General features: G+C 68.0%; 4 protein-coding genes across 4 annotated transcripts; 3 read left to right on the plus strand and 1 right to left on the minus strand.

Moving 5' to 3' along the window:
* Positions 1–1,992: 1,992 nt before the first annotated feature.
* On the plus strand, positions 1,993–4,636 carry LOC309890322 (uncharacterized protein). The gene is made up of 8 exons (XM_082784050.1): positions 1,993–2,415; positions 2,499–2,561; positions 2,669–2,737; positions 3,682–3,732; positions 3,805–3,840; positions 3,921–3,956; positions 4,057–4,170; positions 4,247–4,636. Exons 1-8 carry the CDS (start codon positions 2,079–2,081, stop codon positions 4,564–4,566), a joined length of 1,026 nt encoding a protein of 341 aa, XP_082640176.1. The 5' UTR covers positions 1,993–2,078; the 3' UTR covers positions 4,567–4,636.
* Positions 4,637–7,276: 2,640 nt separating this feature from the next.
* On the minus strand, positions 7,277–14,032 carry TMEM8B (transmembrane protein 8B). Its single transcript, XM_082783057.1, has 13 exons — positions 13,887–14,032; positions 12,314–12,503; positions 11,995–12,202; positions 11,673–11,806; positions 11,303–11,562; positions 10,138–10,490; positions 9,857–9,953; positions 9,631–9,754; positions 9,115–9,257; positions 8,825–9,003; positions 8,593–8,739; positions 8,405–8,521; positions 7,277–8,288 (listed from the first exon to the last, which is right to left on the minus strand). The coding sequence occupies exons 1-13, from the start codon at positions 14,017–14,019 to the stop codon at positions 7,953–7,955; spliced, it is 2,421 nt and encodes an 806-aa protein (XP_082639183.1). The 5' UTR covers positions 14,020–14,032; the 3' UTR covers positions 7,277–7,952.
* A 243-nt stretch (positions 14,033–14,275) lies between these two features.
* TAF1C (TATA-box binding protein associated factor, RNA polymerase I subunit C) lies at positions 14,276–18,474 on the plus strand. The gene is made up of 14 exons (XM_082783056.1): positions 14,276–14,553; positions 14,638–14,731; positions 14,838–14,944; positions 15,029–15,124; positions 15,212–15,282; positions 15,372–15,619; positions 15,710–15,820; positions 15,910–16,033; positions 16,126–16,197; positions 16,295–16,430; positions 16,517–16,645; positions 16,762–16,936; positions 17,055–17,192; positions 17,291–18,474. The coding sequence occupies exons 1-14, from the start codon at positions 14,428–14,430 to the stop codon at positions 18,454–18,456; spliced, it is 2,793 nt and encodes a 930-aa protein (XP_082639182.1). The 5' UTR covers positions 14,276–14,427; the 3' UTR covers positions 18,457–18,474.
* Positions 18,475–18,756: 282 nt separating this feature from the next.
* HINT2 (histidine triad nucleotide binding protein 2) lies at positions 18,757–19,912 on the plus strand. Its single transcript, XM_082784313.1, has 5 exons — positions 18,757–18,836; positions 19,218–19,352; positions 19,437–19,541; positions 19,615–19,687; positions 19,776–19,912. The coding sequence occupies exons 1-5, from the start codon at positions 18,771–18,773 to the stop codon at positions 19,865–19,867; spliced, it is 471 nt and encodes a 156-aa protein (XP_082640439.1). The 5' UTR covers positions 18,757–18,770; the 3' UTR covers positions 19,868–19,912.
* The last annotated feature ends 735 nt before the right edge of the window (positions 19,913–20,647 follow it).

A 20,647-nucleotide genomic window follows, 5' to 3' on the forward strand; every position in this document is an offset into this window, starting at 1 on the left:
CTCTGGCAGCCGAGTGTGACACGAAATGGAAAGCGTCACTTCCCGGAGGGGTCCCCAGGGACACCAGCTGGGTCACAGCCCTGGGGGGCCCCAGCAGCAGAGTCACACGGGGAAAAGGGGAACCCCAGGCAGGAGGGACCCCTGGCATGGGGGCACCCCACACTCCCCAGTGCTGTCTCAGGCGTGTATTGGGGCCGTATCGAGGCTGATCCCAAATCCAGGGGCCCCCCAGCACCGTCGGGGTGGGGGGCTGCCTCCATGTCCCCAGCCTCGGCCTGCTGTCGAGCAGCAGGGCTGTGGTGCAGAGGTGGTTCCTGCCACCTCTTTTGCATGGGGCTGTTTAAATGAAGTCTCAACTCAATGTGAATTCAGTAATAGTTATAAAAGGCAAGCAAACAGCGCTGGGAGCGTGGGGACCCTGTGCTCTAGCAACACGGACACATGAGCATCAGACTTTCTAACCATACAGAACATGGCTTTTACATGCTAAACCCAAGTATGCCTATACATCCTATACACATGTACAACCAGAAAAGGCAACAAACAATCCTTTAAGCCTATTACTATCAATGTCTTCCATAACAGTCTCCATTTTCCATTCCTTTTGAGCAATACATCTCGCTTTAAGTTGTCAAGGAACTCGGTCTTTGGGCCTTATGCATCCCATTCTTCCTGGATCAAAGAAAAGCATATCCATCTCCTCCTCAAGGCCAATAGGGCCTGGGTCAAAAGGCACGTCCAGGTCACCAAGGGGCATCTCTAGCAGCAGAGGGGCCGATGGTGCAGCAGTCGGATCAGTAAAGGAGCCCGCAGCTCCCTCAGTGTCTGGCAAACCACACGTTTCTGACTGTGGTCCCACATGGCTCTTTAAGGCCTCAGAGACTGATCGCCAGGTGCCGAGCAATCCCACCGCAACCTTGTTGTTTTTAGTTGCAGAGTCCCACACCTTGACCTCAGTTTGGTTCCATGTTTCAGGCTCATAAACTGCCCGATTGTTAATAAGGAGAATAAGCTGTAAGGCTACCAGGACAGTCTCTGTTCCTAAGGACGTATGATTCCCCATAATGTGCAGCTGCTGACCAGCGAGGGGCAGTTGTGTGCCGGCTCCGCTTCTCTCAGCTCGAGCTTCTCTCCAGCTCCAGTTCACCCATTTCCAGCGACTTTCTGTACAAGCTTCTCTGAGCAGTTTGCTGAGTCTGGCCAAACCTATCTTATCTTCATGAGGTGATCAATGTGCCTGTTCCCGTCCTGGTCTCCGTTCTGCCAGCCTGTTCCTTTTCATTCCTTCTCTCTGCTTCTTTATTGATGACATAACTTCATCGGGTTGCCTTTTTTATTATTATTATTATTATCTTGAGGGCATGCTCCCTTCTTATACCCTTCTCCCCACAGCAGTCCTTTTCAAAACAACTTTTCCTTGGCCAAACAACTTTGCATTAAACAGCAAACAGCAAACCCCCAGCAACTTCCATGCCTTAATGGCTGGCGAACAAGCAACCCGAGACGGCGTGGCGTCTCCTGAATCACCCTTCTTTGTTCCCTCTAAGCCCTTTTACATTCCTGATGGCCTCATCGTTAAGAGCCTAATGTTATCCTCAACCACGGGGCTTTCCGACCCCCATAGCCACACTCCCACCTCTCCCCTTTCTTTATTAATATCAATCATCTTCTCAACACGAATTACCACTCCATCGCAGCCCTGGAAAGCCGGAGGGGGGGAGGCTGGGGGCGCTGCGCCCCCTCCCTGCGCCCTGATGGGCACCCCTGCCGTGCCCTCAGGGCTTGGGGGGCAGCACCCTGGGGATGCTCATCCCCTGATGTGCCGGGAGGGGCAGGCACGGCCAGGACTACGTTTCCCAGCGGCAATTTCCAGGGGCTGCACATGCTCCTTGCGGCTCCACGGCTGCTCCCAGCAGCTCCCGGTGCAGCTCCCGGTGCAGCTCGCAGCCACCCCCGGTGCAGCCCCATCGCGGGCGCACGGGGCTCCCTGGGGAGCGCACATCCGACCCCCGAGGGCGAGCCCTGCCTGGCACCCACCCTCCTGCCCCCCACCCTAGCCACCCCAGCCACCCCGCAGCATGCCCCGCGGGCGAGCCTGGACACCAGCGGAGGTCAGCAGCCTCCTGGCGCTGGTGGAAGGCTCCGGGGAGGCCGCCCTGCTGATGGCCTCCACGTCGTGGCCCAACGAGGCGCTGTGGCAGGAGATCTCCCGGGGGCTGGCGGCGGCCGGCTACGGCCGTAGCGTGGCCCAGTGCCGCTCCAAGTGGAAGGCACTGAAGCAGGCTTTCCACTCGGAGCGGGAGACGCGCCGCCGTGCCGGGCGGCACTCGTCGCGCCTGCCCCCGCACTACCGCACCATGAAGAGCATCTGGAAGGCGGCCGGGCGGCCCGTTTTTGGGGAGAGGCGGCTGCCCGGTGGGTGCTGGGGATGTGCAGGCTCCCCGCTGTTGCACGGGGTCCGTGAAGCCCTGATCTGAGCTTTTTCTTTCCCCTTGCAGAGCTGGTCAAGCCGCCCCCCAGGAAGCGCAGGTCGCTGGCCGCACGCTCGCCGGCACCGCCAGGTACCCGTGGGATGGGGCAGCTGGAGGGGGGCTTGTCGTGGCCGGGGGGTGTCCGGCACCCCTCAGGGCCCCTTTGCTGATGCTGTTGTCTGCGTGCTGCACCCCAGCTGCTGCAGAGACCCCCGCCGTGCTGCTGGCACCGCTGCTGCAGTGCCCAAAGGACGAGCCGGAGAGCCGTAAGTACCGTCCTGCCCCGCCGCGCCGGGCTGCACGGCCACCGCTACAGCTCAAGCCTGTGCCAGCATGCAGGGACGGGGGGGCACGGGGGTCGTCAGGGGGCCTTTTGTCCCTGGAGGGCCCCTCCGTGGTGTGTTCCCCTTGGGATGCTCGCGGATGGGGTGTGGGAACTTCCCACCCCCCCAGTTTGGCTCCAAACCAGCCCCACAGTGTGAGGGTTTGGGGCCAGCTGGGATGGGGCAGGAGGGGGGTCCCTGGCTCGGAGCTGGCCTCAGGGCACGGCACACCACAGAGCTCTGGAGGATTTGGGACTGGGTGTGAGGGATGGAGCCGGGAGCATCCCCGTCCTGCAGCGCACCCGGACGGTGCCGAGGCGATGCAGGATACGTCCCCGGGCCCGGTCTGTGCGGGCAGGTGAAGGGAGCGGGTGCTGTTCCCCTCGCCGGCAGGGATCGGGGCTGCGGGGCGGACCAGGCGAAACACCTCCCCAAAAACAGGAGCAGAGAAGGGCCCGGTGCCGGGGAAGCCCCGGCTGCTGCTTCGTGTCCCCCCCCCCGGCCCCGCTGGCGCTGGGGGAGCGAACCCCGGCGTCCCCGCCAGCGTCCGCACCGGGTAATTACGTTGTCTCCCTAAATTCCCCCTGCAGTTCCAAGTGGATGTGGGATTCTCCTTCACTTCCAGCCCTAATCTGTTGCGTAGCCTGGCCGCGCGCCGCTACGCAGCTGCTGCCTTCCAGCCCGGAGGTGGCTGCATTGCAGTGGTGGGTGAGTGACTCCTGCTTTTGTTCCTAGCTCGGGAGGCGCTTTGAGGCCCCGCAGGGCACTGGGGAGCTGTGGCTAGGGCACGCCGGGCTGGCCGGGGCAGCGAGGCAGACCCCGGGCTGATGCCGTCCCCCGGCGGGTGCCGCCAGACCCCGCGTCTCCTCTCTGCTCTCTCCCTGCAGCCCGCGGGGACCACGTCGATGGAGCATCGCCCGACCCCGCGGCCGCCCCACGTAAGGCTCTCCTCGTCCTCATTTCCCCCCTCTCAGCCCTGTAATCGGGCTCTGAGCCTGTTCCCGTTGCAGGTACCAGCTGCTGCATCCCTCCCCAACCCCTCCCGGGTGAGTACCGTGCCCCAGCCACCGAGCTCGTGTCCCCGCGGGGCCGGAGCCGTCCCCTGGTGACCGCTGCTCTCCCGCAGGCTGCCTGAAAGAGGAGAGCGCCGAGCAGAAGGCAGGTGAGTCTGCGCCCTCTCCCCGGCACAGGGCAGCGGGGACGGGCTGAGCAGGGGATCCCCGGGACCCCGCTGCGCCCTCCGTGCCAACCCCTGGCCGCAGGTTTTCCCGGTGAGACGCCCCCGGGGATGGGACGAGGAAACCCAGGCTCCCCGGGGATGGCTGCAGCGAGCGAGCACGCGGTGGGCGAAGATTCAGCGGACACGAGCCTGCAAGGTGGGTGCCCCCCAACGCCCCCCCCCGGGGCGCAGGGCGAGGGGTGGGCTTCCCCTGACCCCGCTCTTCGCTGCAGGCGGCGGCGTGGCGGGCTTGCTGCAGAGCGTGCAGCAGCTGCTGGTGCAGATCCTGCAGACGTCGCGGCAGCAGCAGGCGCTGCTGGAGAGCCTGGCCAGCGACACCGTCTCCCACCTCCACCTCCTCTCCCACAGCCTGGTGCAGGTGGGCGAGACCCTGCACCAGCTCCTGCTCCGGCCGCCGGCCCCCCACGCCCACTACGCCCCCCACGCCCCCCTTTTCGAGGGCGACCCCCAGCTCCCGCTGCTCCCCGGGCTCCCCCCGTGCGGCAAGGAGGAGCCCCCGGTGCCCCCCGACGCCGGCTGCGCCCCGCCGTGAGCGCGCGCACCCCCGCAGCAGAGCCCCCCGTACCCCCCCTGGTTATTTTAGACGTTTATAGAAATTTACAGATTTTAATAACATTAAAAATAGATTTTGTACCAGCAGCGCCCATCCACCAGTTCTTTTGTCTGAGCGTCCCGGGGGGGGTGGGACACACACGCACACACGCACACATGCACGCACGCACACACGTTCCCTTTCTCGCTTTCGAGACGAGCGGAAGGGGAACTGGGGGGAACTGGGGGGAACTGGGCTATTTACAGCCCCCCAGGAACTCCCCAGACGCCCCCCTGCAGCTGTGGGGCCGCGCGGGGTGGGTGGCACCGGGCCACCCCTCCCCGGCACCTGGTGGCCCAGCTCCCGGCACGGCCGCTGGCTGGGAAAGCACCGGCACCGTGCCCCGTCCCGCAGCGGGGGCACGGCTCCCATGGGGGCACAGACCCTGCCCCGTGCCCCCCTGGTGCCCCCCCCCCGGTGCCATGGGGGTTGTGGGGGGTGGTGGGGGCAGAGGGAGGCAGAGGTGTGGGGTATGGTGAGGTGGGGGTGGGCTGGGGATGTGGGGGGGGAGGGTGGGGCTGCCAGGGGGTGCAGAGGGGGGCAATGGGGCCACAATGGGGTTGCAATGGGGTTATAACGGGGCTGCAATGGGGTTGCAATGGGCCTGCAGTGGGGTTGCAAAGGGGCTGCAATGGGATTGCAAAGGGGCTGCAATGGGGTTGCAATGGTGTTTCAAAGGGGACACAATGGGGCTGCAGTGGGGTTGCAATGGGGTTGCAATGGGGCCACAGTGGGGTTGCAATGGGGCTGCAATGGGTTTGCAATGGGGACACAATAGGGTTGCAATGGGGTTTCAAAGGGGACACAATGGGGTTGCAATGGGGTTGCAATGGGGACACAATGGGGCTGCAATGGGGACACATGGGGTTTCAAAGGGTTTGCAATGGGGCTGCAATGAGGTTGCAGTGGGGTTGCAAAGGGGACACAATGGGGCTGCAATTGGGTTGTAATGGGGCTGCAGTGGGGTTGCAATGGGGACACAGTAGGGTTGCAATGGGGTTGCAATGGGGCCACAATGGGGCTGCAATGGGGTTTCAAAGGGAACACAATGGGGTTGCAATGGGGCTGCAATGGGGTTGCAATGGGATTTCAAAGGGGACACAATAGCATTTCAGTGGGGTTGCAGTGGGGTTGCAATGGGGTTGTAGTGGGACTGCAATGGGGTTTCAATGGAGCTGCAATGGGGCTTCAAAGGGAACACAATGGGATTGCAGTGGGGTTTCAAAGGGGACACAATGGGGCTGCAATGGGGCTGCAATGGGATTGCAATGAGGCTGAGCTGGGGTTGCAATGGGGTTTCAAAGGGGACACAACTGGGTTGCAAAGGGGTTTCAATGGGCTTGCAACGGGGCTGCAATGGGGTTTCAGTGAGGCCAGTGGGTCTGAAATGGGGTTGCAATGGGGCTTCAAAGGGGACACAACAGGATTTCAATGGGGCCGCAATGGGGCTGCAATGGGTTTTCAATGGGGCCGCAGTGGGGCAGGCAGCAGCCAGCCGAGCAACCGGGTCTGTGCCGGTCTGGAGTGACAGCTCGGCAGCCAATAGGAGATCAGTACGGAGCGGGGGGCGTGGTCACTCCGAGGCCCGCCCCGCGTCCAGGGGCGGGGCCAAGGTGGCGCAGCCAATCAGACAGCGGGGAGGGGCGGGGCGAGGGCGGCGGGGGGGTCCCCGGTGACGTCAGCGGAGGGGATTCCCCGCGCGGCGGGGTGGGGGAGGGGAGGCTGCGGGGGGGCATTTTGGTGCCAAAAAGCCCGGATTTGGGTCTGCCAGGGCTGTCGGCACTGCGGGAGGGGGCCGGGGGGGGCCCCGTCCAGGGGCTGATGGAGGGAGTGGGGTGTCCTCACCCCTCGCTGCCTTCCCCTAATTAATGAGGTGCCTCCATTGGTTATAATTAACTAATAATTAGCCATAACTAGCCCCAGATTTTGGGGTGATAATTTCCGAGGAGGGAAATTATTATTATTATTATTATTATTATTATTATTATTATTATTATTATTATTATTATTATTATTATTATTATTTCTGGAGCAGGGGCAGGGGACACGAGGGCTCACACTGCCCCAGGCACAGCATCAGTGCCCCTCCCAGCCATCCCCAATCCCGGGGGTCTTGCAGTTCCCACCCCTCCCACCCCGAGCCTTTTCGGGTACCAGTTGCCATGGGGATGCTGGAGGCACCTGGCTGCCATGGGGACACCGTTACCACGGCGACACGGCACAGGCAGGGATGGAGAGCACCAGAAGGATGCTCCTATGGGGGGGGGGGGCCCGAGTCATGGGGACCCCAAGTCCATGATGGGGGGGAAAGCAGAGTCTGGCCCCAAAAGCATCCCCATGGGAATGGGGCCGGAGGTGCTGGGAAGGAGGCAGGGGGGTCCCCGTGGGAGCTGATGGTGCCCATGGGGTGCACAGGGCTGGCTTGGATCCCCTCTGCTGCTGCTTGGCCCTGCGTCCTCCTGCTCAGCCCGTCCTTGAGCCAAAAAGCGCAGCCACAGGATTAATTAAACGAGGGAGCACTGAGCAGCTGCCCTCTGTTATTGTAGGGCCTACACAAACCCACCGGGCAGCACCATGCGCCGACCCCTTCCTTGGTATCGCGGTGCCCGCTGACACTGCCGGGGAGACGCGGCTGGACGTGGTGAAGTGAGCAACGACTTTAATTAAAAATTAATCCTTAACCAGCCTGGCCGACACGGGAAGGGCTGGAGGATGATATCCTGGATGGCAGCCGCCAGTCCCCGGGGCCCTCGGAGCAGCCCCCATGGCTCGACGGGGCTCGCCGGCCCCAGCAGGGCTGCAGCCTCGCCATCCTATCCCCATCATCCCCTCCAGATGCCCCCCCCCGCAGCCCCCAGCTGGGGCCTGGCTCCCGGGGAGCCGGTTTAATTAGATCTCAATCCTATTAGGGAGCCGCCTGCCCGCCTGCAGCTGGTAATCCCGTTAGGCATCCCCTAAATCCCAGCACGCCGGGCTGCATCCCCAGGGAACGGCTCGGGGGGGGTGGAGGGGGGGCTGGAGCAGCACCCCAGGAGCTGCCCCGTGGCTGTCACACAGGGCTTGGGGACCTGCCTGGCACCGCGTCCCTGTCCCCCCCCCGACACCCCAAAAGGCAGCTGGAGGGGGTAGGGGGGGTTCCCAATGCATGCAGTGCCCCCTCCCCGTGCCTTGGTGGCACCAGCAGGGACGTCACCGCTCCAACCACGCCTGGGGTGCCTGGTGCTGCGGGGACACACAGACGGACGGACGGACAGACAGACAGCCCCGGCGCTGCCACACCCCCCCCCCCCCGGGGCCCCGAATCCGCTCTGCTGGGGGGGGTGCCGTCACCCGGTGCAGATGCTGTTGATGGAGGCGACGGCGGGGTCAACCAGCCCCAGCTCCTCCTGCTCGTTGACGCAGAGCTGGTACCCGCAGCCCTTGCGGCGGGGCAGCGGCCCCAGGCGCCCGGCGGGCTTGGCGCGGGGCGGCAGCAGGAAGCCGACGCTGCCGGCGATCAGCAGGTGCCAGATGCTGTGGATGTAGAAGTAGTTCTCCTCCGTCTCCACGAAGGCGTAGAGCAGCACGGCGGCCGCCGCGATCAGCGCCCCGGGGCACAGGTAGAAAGCCCAGCGCTTCCAGGTGGGCGGGTAGCAGTGGCGCCGGCGGATGGTGCGAGCTGTCTGCGTGGGGACGGAGGAAAATTGAGGGGTTGGGGGGCTGCGGGGGCAAGCTGTGTGTCCCCTCCATCCCCTGAAGGACCCTCGTTGGGGATGGGGATGCGCCACAAGGTCCTTACCCAAGCGATGGCCATGATGCCCAAGGCGAAGAGGCTGGGTCCCAGCAGGTTCCAGAGCCCGTGGCGGTCCATCTGCAGGGCCATGGAGAGCAGCATGGCCCCCAGCAGGTACAGCACCTGTGGGTGAGGAGGCGTCAGGACGGTCCCTTGCCCACCCCGGGGGGACCCTTCCCCGTCCCCGCACTCGCCTGCTTGACCACGGGCTGCAGCCGGGCCATGGCGATGACGGTGACCCAGACGGACATGAGGGAGCCCAGGAAATCGCAGAACTGCAGCACGTCGTAGTCCATGATGCAGAACACCACGATGCCCGGCTGGTCACAGGCGTGGTAAAACTGGGGCCGGGAAGAGGGGATGAAAGGAGGTGAGAGCTGCCCCGCACGGCTCCCCCCCGGCCCCTCGCCCACCGCCCAAACTCACGGTGGAGAAGAACATGGTGAAGATGTAGACGGCGGCTTCCAGGAGGTAGTGGCTGCGCACGGCGATGGCCACGGGAGGCACGAACATGACGTTGCTGAGGCAGAGCAGCAGCGTGGAGAGGAGCTGGAAGCCGTAGGAGAACGCCTCGGCGTTGTCCGTGCAGCCCCAGCCGTTCCAGCCTGCGGGCAGGAGAGCGACCGTCACCCCACAGCACCCACGGGGGGCAGCGGGGAAACCCCCTCCCAGCACCCCGGGGGGAGCTGGGCAGGGGGACAGCGGGGTTATCTCACCAGCTTTGCACTCGCAGGCGGCGTACAGGTAGTTGTTGGTGCGCAGCAGCTTGCACTGCCCGTAGATGCCGCAGTCGTTGATGCAGGGCGAGAGGTAGGCGCGCAGGTAGACCTCGGCCGTCACGTTGGTGCAGGGCTCGAACCTACCCCGGGGTGGGGGAACGGGGTCAGCAGGCACACACCGTGCCCCTAAGGCAGCTCCCATCTCTGCCACGTCCATGTCCCCACGCAGCCAGGTGTGCACCCCGTGCACAAGGAGCGTACACGGCGCTGTTTGCTCGCACCAACACAACCCCCAGGTGTGCCCACACCCCAAATCCCCACGGGGACACCGGTGTGGCAGGGCTGGGAGCAGAGCCATAAACCTGGAGGGGTCCCACGGGACACTGAGCAGAGCCGGGGTGCGGTGTGGGCACCCCCAGGGGCGCACAAGCCCTTCCCAACCACGAGCCGTGGGGACCCTCACCCAGCTCCATCCCCCTGCGCCCACCCCGCGCCCCCGCGGAGGGCTCCTACCCGTGCTCCGTGGCGCAGAGGGAGCGCAGGCTGAGGTACCAGCTGCCCGTCTGTGGGTAGGGGATGCGCAGGCGGCTGAGGCTGGCCGTGGCGTTGACGGAGAGGAGGAAGCCTGCCAGGGACTCTGCCGGCAGGGAGAGCAGCGGTGAGGGGACCCTCATGGTGGGGTACAGAGGGGTGCGGACCCCCCGGCACGCAGCAGGAGGAGGGGGGCTGCCCAGCCTACCCGTCTCGCAGGTGAGCGAGGCGTTGTCACTGGAGGCCAGCGGCACCTCGTGGTTCAGGCAGCCGAACACCGTCGCGTTCTCACCACGCAGGGAGCTCTGGTGGCAGAGGGGACACGGCCCCGAGCCATTTGGGGACACCCCCTGCTGCCACAGCCCCCTAACCCGCCACCCGCAGCACCCAGCCCACCGCCACGCACCCCAACCCACCGCTCCCAAGCCACATCCATCCCCCGGGAGCACCCCAAACCTCGCTCCTGGTATCCCCACCCCAGCCCCTCACCACGTTGAGCCGCAGCTCCAGGTTGAGCACCCCACCGCTGTCCAGCACCGGCAGCAGGTTGATGACGAAGACGGCGGGGCGGTCGGGCGGCACCGAGACGTTGGGCCCGAAGAAGATGTAGAAGTGGACGGAGAAGGTGTCCAGCTCGTTGCGCAGCGTGGGGCGCACGGGCCAGCAGCGCTCGGCCGCGCTGGGGACGGCGGCCAGAGGGTGCCTGGTGCCGTTGGGGCTGGCGGGAGGGGGGCTGTCGGCACCCAGCGCCAGCCCGCCCGCGGAGCCAAAGGAGTGGGGCATGTTCATGGAGGCGCTGGAGGGCAGGAAGGGCGGCCGGGACAGGCTGGGGCGGGAGCAGTCTGCAGGGGGAGAGATGTCAGACCCGGCACTGATCCCCTCTGCCTCCCAACACAGCTCCCTGAGTGCGCCCTGGCGCCTGGCAGTGTCCCCAAGCACCCCGGTGTCACCACGCATCCCGGTGTCACCACGCATCCCAGAGCATCCCAGCACCTCCCAGAATGTCCCCGTGCATCCCAGTGTCCCAGCATCTCAGCACCTCCCAGAGCATCCAAGCATTCCTGCACCTCCCAGCATCTGTCTCAGCATCTCCCAGTATGCCAGAGCATCCCAGTGTCCCAGCATCCCAGTGCCTCCCAGTGTATCCCTGCACCTCACAACATCCCAGAGCATCCCAGCACCTCCCAGAGCACCCCAGTGTCCCAAAGTATCCCAGCACTTCCCAGCATCCCAGTCCTCACAGAGCATCCCAGCATCTGTGTCCCAGCACCTCCCAGCATCCCAGAGCATCCCAGTATCAGAGCATCCCAGTGCTCCATCATCTCCCAGTGTCCTAGAGCATCCCAATGTCCCAGCATCCCAGTGCCTCCCAGCACTTCCCAGCATCCCAGAGCATCCCAGTCCTCCCAGAGCATCCCAGCATCTGTGTCCCAGCATCTCCCAGCATCCCAAAGCATCCCCGTGTCCCAAAGCACCCCTGCACCTCCCAGCACTTCAGCGTCCCAGCACATCCCAGTGCCCCAAAACACGGATCCCAGTGCATCCCAGTGCCCCAAAGCCTCCCAGCACCCCCGTGCCAGCACAGCTGGCTGCCCCCCCTGTCACCCAGACCCCACAAGCACCCCAAACCAACACCGGGGCCGCGTCCCCTCACCCGTGAGCTGCACGATGACCTGGAAGGAGACGGCGCCCGGCACCCCGGGGTGCCTCTCCACCAGCACGTAGTACCAGTGCTGCCAGAAGGGCAGGTCCAGGGCCAGCTGGCAGGGCGCGTGCTCCCGGCAGTCCAGCGCCGTGGAGTTGTGCAGGGGGGGGGCCTTGGCCCGTACCCGCAGCCACAGGGGGCAGCCCTCGGCCCCCCGGCACCGCAGCACCTCCACCTGCACGCGCGACGTGTAGCTGGGCACGAACACCCTGCGGGGACACGGAGAGGGGCTGGGGGAGGCCAGGCAGAGGGATGGGGGACCCCCGGGAAGCCGACCGCCCCCCGAAAAGGCTGGCAGACCCCCCGTCGTCGTGCTCACTTGTAGAGGCAGGAGCGGTTGTGGGGGGCCATGCTCTGCTCGGAGGCGTATCCGGGGTACAGCACGGCGATGTTGACCAGGCGCTGCACGATGAGCTGCGGCTGGAAGAGGTACTGGCACTCCTCGTAGAGACCCTACACCAGCAGAGCAGTCAGCACGGGGGCTTGGGGGGTGCCCAGCAGGGAATTTGGGTGCTGCCCACCCCGGTACCCCCCCTCCAGAGCCACCCAGTGCCCCACACCTGCCCCATGCGCTGCCAGCCCCAAATGCCAGCCTGGCACCGTGCCCTCCCCAATCCCCACCCCACCCCAAAGCCCTGCACCTTGACGGAGATCTTCCCCTCATCCTTGGGCAGGTGGGCAGCCAAAAACCAGTCCCCGGGCAGGGGGCTGGTGACGTTGAACACCCCCGTGGTGCGGTTGGGCAGCGTCCAGGTGAGGGTGAGGGCGAAGGAGCCAGGGACGGCCGTGTCCCTGGGGAAGTGCGTGCGCAGCGGGTTGATGACGGAGGGAGCCCCCGCGCGGAAATACCTGCAGGGGGCACGGCGGTTACCGGGGCGCAGCTTTGGGGTGGTGGCACGGGGACAGGAGGGGGGTCACCACGGGGCAGTGCCCTCCAGTAGGGACACGCCGGGCGCTCACACGGTGATGCTGCGGTCCGGGCAGTGGTCCCCGAAGGTGCCGCCCTGCTCCTTGAAGGTGATGAGGTTCCAGACGGCGATGACCGTGTCCTCGGGGATGTGGAAGTGGAAGAGCTCGATGCTGGCAAAGGAGCGGAAGGGGCTGAGCTTGCGCGGCGTGCGGGTGAAGTAGTCGGTCACGAAGAGCCCGTCTGCGGGGGGGGAGACCCAAGGGGCTCTCTCAGTGGGGCTGGGACCCCCTCCCCGGGCTCTGCCCCACTCACGCGGGGGAGGCGCGGTGCGCATATGGGGTGCGCACATGCACACGGGGGTGCCGCCTGCGCGCACGGCGAGGCGGAGGCGTGCACACCCACGGGAGGCTGTGCACAGCCTGCAAGATGCTTCCTGCGGGGCTGCCCAAACTGGCCGGCGTCCCCCGGGGAATTTCCAGGAGCCTGGGCAGCAGCGGGGAGGCAGGCACGTCCCTGGAGCTCCAGAAACAACTTCGCCCTGCCGCTGGGACGCCTGCCCAGCGCCAGCCCGGGAATCCCAGGCCTCATTCCCCAGGGATGCTCTGAGGATGGGATGCTCGTGGCTGCGGGATGCCGGCAGCCCCGGGGGAACTCGTCCAGCTGGGAATTGGGGAGAGGGGAGAGGAAGGGGCTGCTTCGTACAGCCTGTGCCCGGCCGGGGGTGCGCGTGCGTGCGTGTGCCGGCGGGCACGTGTGTGTTTGTGCTGTGCGTGTGTGTGTGCAGCCCCAGCAGGCTGAGCCCCGACACGCATCTGCTCCTGCAGCCCTCTCCTGGAACAAAGGCAGCTCCCCCTCCCCTATCACCAAATGCCCGTCTGCGTGTAGGGTGCCCGACCCCAAATCCTCCACCACGAGCCCGCCCTGGGGGGGCATCTCCACGGCACCCCCAGGGGACCGGAGCTCCGTGCCAGGGGGGGTCCCCGGGGGGATGGAGACCTCCAGGAGGGGTCCCCGGTGCTCAGACCCCCGGGATGAGGTTGGGGGGGGTCGGGAACCGGGACGGAGCCCCCCAGGGCTGGACGCGCAGCCCCGGGGCTCAGCACCGCGGACAGCGCCCACGGCCGGGGCTCAGCACCGGGGACAGCGCCCGCGGCCCCAAATCGCCCCCCCCCCCGCCCCACAGACACCTCGGGACCCCCTCCCCCGACACCACCCCTCGCGTGTCGCACCCCACGGCACCCCCCCGCGTCCCCCTGGTGTCTGTGTGCGGGGCTGGGGGGGGGGATTTCTCCCCCTATTCCCCACCGCGCCCCATTGCGCGGACACCCCTCTGCGCGCCCCCGCGACCCCCGCCTCACCCCATAGCAGGCAGCCACCGTGCCCCACACCCCCCCCCACTCTCCCCACGCATCGCAGCCCCCTACCCACTCACCCCGCACCCCCCACAGGCCCACCATACCCCCTTACACCACCACCGTCCCCCCCTATACCACCACCATCCCCCCTACAGCGGCCGTGCCCCCTTTTACAGGCTCGCGCCCCCCACTATAGGGTCGTGCCCCCCCCCATAGGGGGGACCCGTGACCCCCCCACCCCCCCACCCCCGGCCCCCGGGGCGCTCACCGGCGGGCGGCGGCAGGAGGAGGAGGAGGAGGAGGAGGAGGAAGAGCAGCAGGAGGAGCAGCGGCGGCGGCCGCAGCGGGGGGCGGACGAGGGGGTCCCGGCGCCCCCTCCCCGCGCCGCCCCGCCGCCCCATGCCGCCCCGCCGCCGCCGCCGGAGCCCGACGCGCGCCCGCGAGAATGACGTCACCCGGCGCGCCACGCCCCCTCCCCGCGCGGCCATTGGCTGCGCCGCGCGCCCGTCGCCGCCCTCCGCGCCTCGGGCGCTGATTGGTGGGGCCGCGAGGAGGGGCGGGGGCGGACCGGCGGCGGCGGCGCGCGCGCGCGCTCGGGACGCGTGCGGGGCGGGGCGGGGTGGCGGGAACCGGGAGCGGGACCGGGAGCGGGATTTGGGACCGGGATCGGGACCGGGAACCACTGGGACTGGGATCGGGACCGGGATCGGGACTGGGACCAGGACCGGGACTGGGACTGGGATCGGGCCCCTCCGGTACCCGGCGCACCCCCCCGGTACCCGGTCCCCCCCCGCTCCTCCGGTGCCCCCATGGAGTTCCCCGCCGCTCTCTTCCCTTCCTATTTCGGCTGCGGCCCCCCCAAGGATGAGGCCGGCCCCGCGCCGGCTGCCGGCTGGGGGGAGCACGGGCAGGTGCTGGAGGCCGGGAGCGGGCAGGTGAGAGGGGAGCGGGGTTGGGAAGGGGGTTGGGGATGGGGGTGCCGGGGCCACCCTCACCTCCCCAATCCTGTCCCCGTGCAGCTGCAGCCGCCGTTCGTGCCCCGCCGCAGCCGGCAGGGCGAGAGCTGGGAGCCCTGCGAAGCCGCTGCCGTGCCCCTGCTGCCACCCAACGACAGTGAGGACCTGGGGGGGGAGGTTTTGGGTGCCCCCAGGCACCGAGCCACGTGCTGGCACCCGTCCCGTCCCCGCGGTGCCAGCCGTGCCCTGCTCTGTCCCCGCAGGCTGCTGGGTGCCCCCTCTGGTCCCCCAGGACATCCTGTACCGCGGCGTGCTGCGCAGGAAGCTGCGGGCAGGGAGGTCGGGAGCCGCGCTGGACTTCACCAAGCAGGTACCAGCGAGGGGCTGGGGCACAGCCTGGCGGGGACCACGGCGTCCCCACACGTCCTGACCCTGCCTTTCCCTCCCCGCACAGCTGGGACACTTCTTTGTGGATCACCCAGAGGACGCCTTCGGCTCCCTGGGGCAGCTGCTGCACAAGAACTTCCACCTGGGTGACTCCAAGCTGAAGGTCAGTGCCTGTTTGGTTTTTTTTTGGGGGGTGGGGGCTCCATCAGCCCCCCCTGGCTGCAGCCCTGACCCTTTTTCACCCCCCCAGAAACCCTCCCGGGACACCACCATCCGCATGACAGCCCTGGTGGAGGAGCTCAACCGGCTGGAGGCCAGGCGGTGAGTGCTCCCCGGGGACAGGGAATATTGGGGGGGGGGGGGGGGTTTCCTGCAGGACCCCCTCCCCGTGACACCGGCTGTCCCCGCAGCGGCTGCCCACGGCGTCACTTCGTCTCCCGCCTGCGCTGGTTCTCCCACCTGTGCCGGGACTGGCTCTTCGAGGTGCCACTGGGGCTGCTGGCCGACTGCGTGCACGAGGAGCTGCTGCTGCAGTGGGCCGGCCTGCTCTTCGACGACAGCCCCACCGGGGGGGCTCTGGCCTGGCTGCCCCCCCAGGAGGCGAGCGGCCGCGTGGGACGCCTGGTCTACCCCGGCGGGGAGGTCATGAATTACCTCTGTATCCTTACCCGTGGGGGAAAACGGGGAGGGGTATCCCCTGGGGAAGGTAGAGGGGGTTGTGGTAGTGCCCTTAGCCGCCCCCCCCCAGATTTTCAGGACGTGGTGCTGGAGGAGCAGCCCCGTGCCCGAGGGGCCCCAGCGCAGTTTGAGCTCAACGGGCGCATCCGGCAAGTGGGTGCCGCACGGGTGGATGGAGAAGGTGAGCGAGCCCCGGGACCCGCACCCTGGGGTGACACCTTGGGGACCCTGCCCTCCTAACCAGCCCCCTTGTGTGTGTCCCATCCCCAGATTTTGTGGGTGTCCGCTCCGACTACCACTGCGGAGTTTGGAGGGTGCCGGGCAGGGCGGGCGCTGCCCCCAGCCCGCTGCAGGTCATCCGCACCGACGTGCCGGCCTCCTGCCTCACCGTCAGGTGGGTGCCGGGGAAAACGAGCTCCTGGGGGGCTGTGCTGCCACCACAGACCCCCCCTGTCCCCATGGTGATGCCGTCCCCCTGCCCCACAGCCCACACCTCCCCGGGGAGCTGGCTGTCTGCACCCAGAGCGGAGCCGTCTACCTCTGGAGCGTCGAGACTGGGTGAGTCAGGGTGCTGCGGGCTGGACCCTCTGATTTTGGGGTGCTGGGTGGTGGGGGAACCCCCCTGCCCACTAGTGGTGCCCCTTTCTCCTCGCAGGCTGCAGCGGCTCCGCCACGACCCCCAGACCCTGTTTTTCCGGGACCACTCGCCCTGGCGCTGGAGCGACTTCACCGCGCACCCACGGGTGCTGAGCTGCGCCGACCGCACCGGCATCCAGTGCCTGGACACCCGGGTGAGCCTGGGACGGGGGGCGTGGGGTCAGTGGGGAGGGGGCCCGGCACCCTGGGGTGCTGATGGCACCCTGCCCTGCCTCCACAGGCCCCCTCCAGCTGCCACTTCGACTTCTTCAAGGTGGGCGAGGAAGCCGGGTGCCAGCAGGGCGAGCGCGTGGTGCTGCCCATGTACGTGGGCCGGGCTCACCCCTGCCAGCACCTCGTCACCACCCAGGTGAGACCCCCCACGGCTGGGGGGCACAGCCCTGGACCCCCCCACACCCTTTTAACGCTGCTGATAAGTGGCGTGGAGGAGGGGGAGCCCCGCTGAGCTGTCCCCCCTCTTCCCAGTTTGCCGTGTACCTGATGGACGAGCGCCTGCCGCTGGTGCCCGTGCTGAAGTGGGCGCACATGATGAAGGCCCCCCCTCTTTTTGCCCAAGTGGCGCCGGGGGGGCCGGGCAGGAGCCATAAGGTGGTGCTGGGCGCCTCCCGCACGCAGGAGCTGCTGCTGCTGCAGTACACGGGTGAGAGAGCAGCACAGGGGGGCACGGGGCTGACCGCGGGCACCGCGTCCCCCCACCTCGCCGTGCGGTGCCACGGAGGCACAGGGTGATTTTTTTGGGGGGCACCTCGGTTTTGCAGGGGGCAGCAAGTCGGCCTGCCAGCTGGTGGGGCCGCCGCAGAGGCTGCAGAGCATCGCCAGCTGCCTGCCTCACCTCCCCACACAGCTCCCACACCGCCACCACTGGCTCCAGCAGCGCCTTGGTGCCCCCGCCGCCGGTGAGCAAAGCTGGGGAGCACGCGGGGGTCCCGGGGGCAAAGAGGGGACGTGGCCACCGGGTCGCTGCAGGTGGCAACTGCTGTGTTTGTCCCCGCAGGGCTGGCCGCCGTGCAGCACCAGCAGGGCCGGCAGGAGGCCCTGGTGGTCTTCCAGCTCTCCGAGGCCGGGGATGTCTTCTACCAGGCGCTGAGGCACGAGGCGGCGCCAGCACCCGCTCCCCGCCGGGAGGAAGAGGAGGAGGCGACGCAGGAGGCCCCGGGCTCTTCCCCGCTGTTCAGCAGCGAGGAGGAGGCGCAGGAGGAGGAGGAGGAGGAGGATGAAGGAGAGCAGACCTTCTACCTCTCCAACCTGGAGGTGATCATCAACGACGAGGAGGAGGAGGAGGTGGTGGGCACGCCGGTGGCCACGGAGGAAGCCGAGCCCCCCACGGAGCGCCGCGCCAGCCCCCAGCCCCCTCCAGCCGTGCCCAGCCCGGCCGCTGCCCTGCGGTACCGCCGCTGGCTGCGGGCCCTGCTGCGGGTCTGGGGGGGCTCCCCGCGGCACGCCTGCCCCCCGGGACCCCCCACCATCAGCAAGCGGCGCCTCTTCACCCGCAAGGAGCTGGCGGCCCCCGCGGCACCCAGCGCCCTGCACCAGCAGCTGCGGCAGCGGCTGCGCCAGGCCATGCGCCTCGGGGAGCGCATCCAGCGCTGGGACGCGGCCCCCGAGCCCCCCGGACCCCCGCCACCACCCCCGCAAGAGCCCGACGCCCTGAGCGCCCGGCTGACGGCGGCTTGGGGGGGCGAGTGGGGGTCTGGGGGCGCGGGTGCCAGCTTGGCACAGCGGCGGCAGGCGCTGCGGGAGCGGCGGCGGCGGCAGAAGGCGGCGCGGGCTCACCGCAGCCTCTCGGCCAGCTTCACCTCCTCCGTCACCTACCAGTCCGAGCTGTCTGAGCTCAGCGACGCCGGACCCCCGCGCTCGTCCCCCCCGGCCACCCCCTTGGAGGTGGTGGGGGGGGGCTCCCCGCCGGCCGCCCCCTCCCCGCCGCCCCCCGTGGAGCCCATGCTGTCCTCGCAGGAGCTGCGCTCGCGGGGGATCCCCAAGGAGCGGCGGCGCACGCTGCGGGACTACCTGGCCGTGTGGGCAGAGGGGCCCCAGGACCCCCCCGAGCCCCCCAGCACGCCGGGGGCGCCGCTCTGCATCCCCTCCTCCCAGAGCCAGCTCTCCTCCTCCTCCTCCTCCTCGCAGCCCCTCCGCCGCAAGCGCCCGCGCATGGGCTTCTGAGGGGGCAAGAAATAAACCCCTGACGGCACAGCCCTGGCTCTGGAGTTTTTTTTTAAGGGGGGGGGGGCACCCACGCGTGACCGTGGGGGGGGCCACCCCCAGCACCCACCATCGGGTGTGGGAATGAGTGGGGGGGGAGCAATGCGCCCTGCACGGATCGGGCTGGGTGCCTGGAGCGCGCCACGCGTGGGTGCCTCCCCCCCCTCTCCGCGGTCACGCGTGGGCGCAGGGGGGAAGGGGCGCGGGCGCTTTAAGGCGCGGGGGGGGGGCGTGGCGGAAGCCGGGGGAGGGGCGGGGACGCGGAGGCGCGCGCCATGGCGGCGGCGGTGCTCGCGCGTGGGTGGGCGCGCGCCTGGGTAGCGGGGGCGCGCCTGGGGCAGGTGGGCACGCGTGGGGTGCGCGGGGAGGGGGCGTGGGATAAAGGAGGAGGAAAGAGGGGGGGGGAAGAGGGGAGGAAGGGGGATGGGGGGTGGGTCCTGTGCCCGCTTCCGCACCCGTGCAAAGTCCACGAGTGGGCGTGCAAACGCACACACACGCACAGAGCCCCCCTGCGGCGTGGGGACCCACGCGTGGCCCCCACCTCGCCAGCTTAACCCCCTCCCGACCACCCTTATGCCCGTCCCCTATTGCTCCCTGCACGTCCTTGTGTGTGTGTGTGTCCCCTCTCCATGTCTCCAAGCCCACGGGTGTCCCCGTGTCACCCCCCCCCACGCGTGCCTGGTTGTCACGCCCCCCCCCCCCCCCACCGTGTGTGCCCCCAGCGCCCCCTCAGCGGGCAGGACGGGGAGGTGGGCAAGGCGCAGCGGGCGGCTGCCGGGGCGGGCACGGAGCCCACCATCTTCAGCAGGATCATCGCCCGCACCGTGCCAGCCACCATCCTCTATGAGGACGAGGAGGTAAGGGGGCAGCGGGGACACGCGTGGACCCCCCCCCCACCCGAGTGAGTGAGGGTCTCAGGGCGCCGCACCCCCTCCCTGCAGTGCCTGGCCTTCCGCGACGTGGCCCCCCAGGCGCCCGTGCACTTCTTGGTGATCCCCAAGCGCCCCATCCCGCGGCTGAGCTGCGTGGAACCGCAGGATGCCCAGGTGAGTGGGGGCTCGGGGACACGAGTGGGGACAGGGGACACGCAGGGCTGAGCCTCCTGCCCCCTCCCCGCAGCTCCTGGGGCACCTGATGGTGGTGGCGGCGCGCATGGCGAAGGCGGAGGGGCTGGAGGACGGATACCGGCTGGGTGAGTTGGGGGGGGGGGGGACCCCTCCCCTGTGCCCCCCCACGGGTGACACCACCCCCACGCTGACCCCCTGTCCCTCTCCCGGCAGTGATCAACGACGGGAAGCACGGCGCCCAGTCCGTCTACCACCTGCACCTCCACGTGCTGGGGGGGCGGCAGATGGGCTGGCCCCCCGGCTGAGCCCCCCGGGTCACCCCCATAATAAAGCTGCTCGGGGCACCCGCAGTGGCTTGCTTGGCTCTGTTTTTTTTGGGGACAACCCCAGCGCTCTCGGGGGGGCGGGTGGTGAAGGCTGTGCTGCCTCTTATCTCGGCCTCCACACCAGGCCTCCACTGTGAGATCCTCCCCGTGCACACCCCAGAGCCCCCCGTGCACACACTGGTGTGCAAAGGGTTGCACTGCACACCCCAGGCCCCTTGTGCAAACACAATGCACGACAAATTGGACACCCCAGACCCCCCCCGGTACATGCACAAGTGTGCAAACCCTTGCATTGCACACCCCAGTCCCCCACTGTGCACGCACCACCGTGCAGCACACATTGCCCTGCACACCTCAGCCCCCCCTGGGCGTGCGCCACAAGGCACAACACATCCCGTTGCACACCCCAGCCCCCTCCCCGTGAACGCACCACTGTGCAAAACACCACGTTGCACACCCTGTACCCCCCTGTGCATGTACCACCGTGCAGGACACGTCGTGTTGCACCCCCCCCGGGCCCCCTGCACGTGCAAGACACACGCAGCCCCGTACCCACACGGTGGCACCGGGCCACCCGGCCACGTGCAGGGCAGCAGCGGGGCCACGGCCCTGGCGTCCATCGTCTCCCTGCCCCGTGCCTCCTGCTCCGGCCGCCGCTAAATTTAGCAGGGGGCCGGCGCTGGCGCAGCGCGCAGCCCACCTGGCACCGCGGCGCGGCCGCCTGGGCCCCTGCCAGGCGCACAGGGACCGCAGCCGCCG

Source organism: Aythya marila (genome assembly GCF_965140915.1).
Source record: "Aythya marila genome assembly, chromosome: Z".
NCBI classification, from domain to species: Eukaryota; Metazoa; Chordata; class Aves; order Anseriformes; family Anatidae; genus Aythya; species Aythya marila.

Coding starts and splice junctions, on each gene's coding strand:
- HINT2 (XM_082784313.1), top strand. CDS start 18,771: ATGGCGGCGGCGGTGCTCGCGCGTGGGTGGGCGCGCGCCTGGGTAGCG. Junction 19,353..19,436: donor TCCTCTATGAGGACGAGGAG/GTAAGGGGGCAG, acceptor CCCTCCCTGCAG/TGCCTGGCCTTCCGCGACGT. Junction 19,688..19,775: donor GGAGGACGGATACCGGCTGG/GTGAGTTGGGGG, acceptor CTCTCCCGGCAG/TGATCAACGACGGGAAGCAC.
- LOC309890322 (XM_082784050.1), top strand. CDS start 2,079: ATGCCCCGCGGGCGAGCCTGGACACCAGCGGAGGTCAGCAGCCTCCTG. Junction 2,416..2,498: donor TGGGGAGAGGCGGCTGCCCG/GTGGGTGCTGGG, acceptor TTCCCCTTGCAG/AGCTGGTCAAGCCGCCCCCC. Junction 4,171..4,246: donor AGCGGACACGAGCCTGCAAG/GTGGGTGCCCCC, acceptor TCTTCGCTGCAG/GCGGCGGCGTGGCGGGCTTG.
- TAF1C (XM_082783056.1), top strand. CDS start 14,428: ATGGAGTTCCCCGCCGCTCTCTTCCCTTCCTATTTCGGCTGCGGCCCC. Junction 15,283..15,371: donor AACCGGCTGGAGGCCAGGCG/GTGAGTGCTCCC, acceptor CTGTCCCCGCAG/CGGCTGCCCACGGCGTCACT. Junction 15,620..15,709: donor GGAGGTCATGAATTACCTCT/GTATCCTTACCC, acceptor GCCCCCCCCCAG/ATTTTCAGGACGTGGTGCTG.
- TMEM8B (XM_082783057.1), bottom strand. CDS start 14,019: ATGGGGCGGCGGGGCGGCGCGGGGAGGGGGCGCCGGGACCCCCTCGTC. Junction 9,004..9,114: donor CGCCTGCGAGTGCAAAGCTG/GTGAGATAACCC, acceptor TCCTGCCCGCAG/GCTGGAACGGCTGGGGCTGC. Junction 8,740..8,824: donor TCACCATGTTCTTCTCCACC/GTGAGTTTGGGC, acceptor TCCCGGCCCCAG/TTTTACCACGCCTGTGACCA.